This window comes from Penaeus chinensis, chromosome 13 (genome assembly GCF_019202785.1).
Source record: "Penaeus chinensis breed Huanghai No. 1 chromosome 13, ASM1920278v2, whole genome shotgun sequence".
Classification (NCBI taxonomy): domain Eukaryota; kingdom Metazoa; phylum Arthropoda; class Malacostraca; order Decapoda; family Penaeidae; genus Penaeus; species Penaeus chinensis.
The window spans coordinates 5959985-5964581 of record NC_061831.1 but is presented as its reverse complement, the minus strand read 5'-3'; the positions used below and the strand labels follow the sequence as shown (position 1 = coordinate 5964581).

The following is a 4597-nucleotide window of genomic DNA, read 5'->3' as shown; positions in this document are numbered from 1 at the left end:
AGAGAGAGAGAGAGAGAGAGAGAGAGAGGGGGGGGGGGAGAAAGAGAGAGAGAGAGAGAGAGAGAGAGAGAGAGAGAGAGAGAGAGAGAGAGAGAGAGAGAGAGAGAGAGAGAGAGAGAGAGAGAGAGAGAGAGAGAGAGAGAGAGAGAGAGAGAGAGAGAGAGAGAGAGAGAGAGAGAGAGAGAGAGAGAGAGAGAGAGAGAGAGAGAGAGAGAGAGAGAGAGAGAGAGAGAGAGAGAGAGAGAGAGAGAGAGAGAGAGAGAGAGAGAGAGAGAGGGGGGGGGGAGAAAGAGAGAGAGAGACAGAGAGAGAGACAGAGAGAGAGAGAGAGAGAGAGAGAGAGAGAGAGAGAGAGAGAGAGAGAGAGAGAGAGAGAGAGAGAGAGAGATTACCATTACTATTATTAACAAACAAACAAAAAGATATCTGCTCTCAATACAAGAATAGACAGAGAGAGATATTTTTGTTTCGATAAAAACAAAAACAATAATATGCAGGATATTGAGATGCTTATTGATCCATTTGAGGTTAATTTATTTACAGATATATACATAATAAATTAAAGCAACACTTCTACACCATTACAACAACAAGAACAACAAAAAACAAAAACAAAATAAACAGATTTTGTAACTGGCAGATGTAGTTACATATACAGCATCTAAGTTAACTTTATTACTTATTATTTACCAAGTATGAATCAAGATTGACACATGCAAGAAAGGCTATGTTACTTCACTACCAAATGTGTAAAGCAGGATTTGAAAAAATCGGAAAATGACCCAAAAAAATGTTCCCTTTATTTGCTAACGAGAACAAAAAAAAAAAAAAAAAAAAAAAAAAAAAAAAAAAAAAAAAAAAAAAATATATATATATATATATATATATATATATATATATATATAGGGAACTTTCTCTACAATTTTGTATAAAATCGCTAAGGAAAGTTTATCATGATTTATTCATTTTTTTTTTTCACTACTGTTTGTGGTTACTAGATATAATGGGGATAGTATCTCATAAAAGAAAAATAAGTTAGAAGTGGTGCGATCTATGTTCTGATACTAATAAATTGTTACATGGGTTATATGTTGTATATAAAGCGTTTCTAAAAAATAAAAAAAAATCCTGAAAGATTTTTCCATAGTCTTTAAATAGGATATTATGATTCAAGATCTGTCATTACTGAACGTTGAACACCAAGATTAAATCTACTCTGAATATAATTTTCCAAAATAGACAGTCCTAAAACACAATATCATGACCTATGTTCCTCCACTGACGAATTCAAAAATGCAGATTAAGTGTAAATTCTTTTTCTTTTCAATTCTTTTATTACAAAATCAGTTCCCAAAAGAACCTGCCTTTTTTCACTCTTGCGACTGATCTTCCTCCTCATAGATACCATACTTTTGTGGTACCTCCTCGAAAGCCCGGTATGCTGCGTAGCTACTGTCAGGATAGTAATAGTCCTGGTTGTAGGTAGGCTGGTACACATAACCCCTGTGGTTGTGGAAGATAGAGAGCTTAGGTGTGGTACTTCATCGATAACTAAGATTTTTAAAACTTTGCTTGTCCTCTTGGTATTAAAGGATGCTGCGTTATATTATTGCTGGGTTTGGGATTTTCATCAGTAACCTTAACTTTTTCTTTGGTATCAAAGGATGCTTATTTATATTATTTACTTTAGGGTTCTTTCAATTAATCATTTTTGGAATTTACACTATGTTTTGATAAATTGGTTATAGACTTTTCTTCGCTTAATTCAGTTACTTGTAGTGTGAGTAGAGACCAGATATTGCTACATCACTTAGTTTATCATGTATCAAAACAACAATATAATATAATTAATATTTTTCATATGCAACAAAGGTAGTTTTGATAATGTTTTACCTTACCTTTACATCATTTGTACCATTCTTATAGTTGCATTTTCAGAATTCTTCCTTAATCTGTCTACTTGGATATATCTATTCTTCTCTTCCCCTTTACTGATCTGCAATCATCATTCTCACGCATACATGGTGCTTCCAAGACACATTCCTTTCACACACACACACAAAAAAAAAAAAAAAAAAAAAAAAAAAAAACACACTCACACGCAAATAACCCACAACACAGAATACTACCACACTATCTCTCAACTCACATTTCTAAAAGAAAAGAAACGAAAACATGAAAAAAAATAAAAAATAAAAAGTAAAAAAAAGGTAAAAACAAGTAAAAAAAAAGAATAAATAAAATAAATAAATAAACAGTAAAACACACACACACACACACACACACAAACACACACACACACACACACACACACACACGCACACACACACACATACACACACACACGAAACAACAACAAAACATCCCTTCTCACAAATCCCGTCATACTCACTGGCTCTTCATAACCTTGTCGAACCAGCTTCCCCAGGACGCCGAGCCGCCCCCAGTGGCCACCACGACGATAAGAGCAATGAGTAACCCGATGCCCACGAGGTAAGCGATGGTCACCAACACCGCCTGGATATTGATGTTGACTTGGGTGTTGTTGTCCAAGCCGGCGGTGAAGAAGAGACGCCCCTCGCGCTTGGCTCCTTCTTCCCCTACGTCGTCGTCGAATCGAAGGCCGTTCTCGACGTACGCTTCTTCGTCTCCGGCTTCGAGAGAGGCTTGGATGCCCACGCAGATGTTGAGGAGCAGGAGGAGGGCGATGGTAACTGGAGGGGGGGGGGGGGGAGAGAAGAGGGAGAGTTGCTTATTTGTTTATTTATTTAACGTTGTTATTATTGTTGTTGTTGTTATTGTCATTATTATTATTATTATAATAATAATAATCATTATTATTGTTGTTGTTATAATTATCATTATTATTATCCTCATTGTCATCGTAATAATAATGATTGTTATTATTATCATTATTCTTTATTTTTTGTGGGGGGGGGGGGTGGATAGGGGTAACGATACTATCGTTCTTATTTCCAGTGATTTCATGTTTGTAAAAAAAAATAATAAAAAAAAGCTGGTAGATAGAAAGGAGGTACGAAGATACAGAGCGACGGAGACGACGAGATTGAAAATACGAATTGAAAAAAAAAAGTTCAAGACAATAAAGATAAACATATACAAACAGAACAAAAATAAATGGTTTAAAAAAAACACGTAAATAAAGGAATAAAAATTGATTTAAAAAATAGTTATTGTCATCGAATGTAAATCTTCACTAGTCACTTCACCAAAACGTTACTTAAGTAATCAATCAGATTTTTTCTGTACGTCCGTCTGTCCGCTAAAATCATTTTTTTTACGAATGCATTTCTTTTTTTTCTTTTTTTTACATTATTTGCTGAGAAAAATCGATTGTCACAAAATTATATTTGCGACTCATACCGACATACATTTATGTTTTGTGTAAAGCTTAGAAATTCATTTTTTCACGTTTTCGCTAGTAGTGGAAAATATTCTCGATTATCATTATTCTTTATATTTTTTTCTAGATAATATATCGCGAATAATGAATAAAATCCACGTTAACGAAATCACGGGAAGCATATGTTGACATTTTTGACTCAGAAGGAAAACGATGAAACTGTGACCACTATTTACTATTTATATTTTTGAAGTAGATTTAATTTTTTAAAACAAAAATGAAATAAAATGGCACACCGAGTAAATGGTAAAAATTCAAAATGCCACATTCAAAACGTGTAAAACAACAAAAACAAAAAAAATATAAAGACGAAACAGAAAATCACAAAAGGATACCAATGATGGAACTAAAAAGCGAATCGAAAAAAAAACAATAACACAAACATTAAAAACGAAAGAAAAAAAAAAAAAAGTAAAAAATATACACGAAATGCACCAAAAAATAACCACACTAATATTTTACCTTTAGCAGCCATCTTGACACAGGAGATAAATCTTCTCAGACACGTCTAGCAAGAACGAAGGTGTGAAAATGACACTAACTTCCTCTGACACTTACGTATTTATAGTGCCATTTCAATTGAGGTGACACACCCTTTTGTTAAGTATTAGTGGGTCATTCTTAATTACCCGTTTTCTTCGTTCATTTGCAAGAAATTAGTATGTACTGAATCTCCTTCACGCACACACACACACACACACACACACGCTGAATCATGCAATGGAGCTAATCAGTCCAAAAGTCAAATAAGAGGAAAGGTATTTGGGTATGTTCGTCGTGGAAGGTTAAGGTAAGAGTTCGTTATATATGGCACGCGTACCGGAAACTGGTGGAATCCGTTATCTTAAGAGGTATTAATTACGATCAAGTATGGGACAGTAACGGCTTGGGTTCGTGTGGCTGTTGTGTGTTACGGGGCGAGGTATGGTATGCCGTGTTTTTGATACTGTATTCGAGGGGAAGATGTGTAGCATGATGTGAATTTCTTCGTAATACATACATAAACTTGCACACTTATACATACATATATTCACAGACACAGACACACACACACACACACACACACACACACACACACACAAAAACATATACACAAACATAAACACACACATGGCCACATGTTATAATATATATAACATGATTACTTTCATCATGAAAAAAATGCTTAGTAAA

The 4597-nt window shown here is 34.5% G+C and overlaps 1 protein-coding gene across 1 annotated transcript; it reads right to left on the bottom strand.

The window, feature by feature from the left end:
- Positions 1-517: 517 nt before the first annotated feature.
- LOC125031788 lies at positions 518-3956 on the bottom strand. The gene is made up of 3 exons (XM_047622732.1): positions 3887-3956; positions 2393-2714; positions 518-1503 (listed from the first exon to the last, which is right to left on the bottom strand). Exons 1-3 carry the CDS (start codon positions 3897-3899, stop codon positions 1371-1373), a joined length of 468 nt encoding a protein of 155 aa, XP_047478688.1. The 5' UTR covers positions 3900-3956; the 3' UTR covers positions 518-1370.
- Positions 3957-4597: the final 641 nt, after the last annotated feature.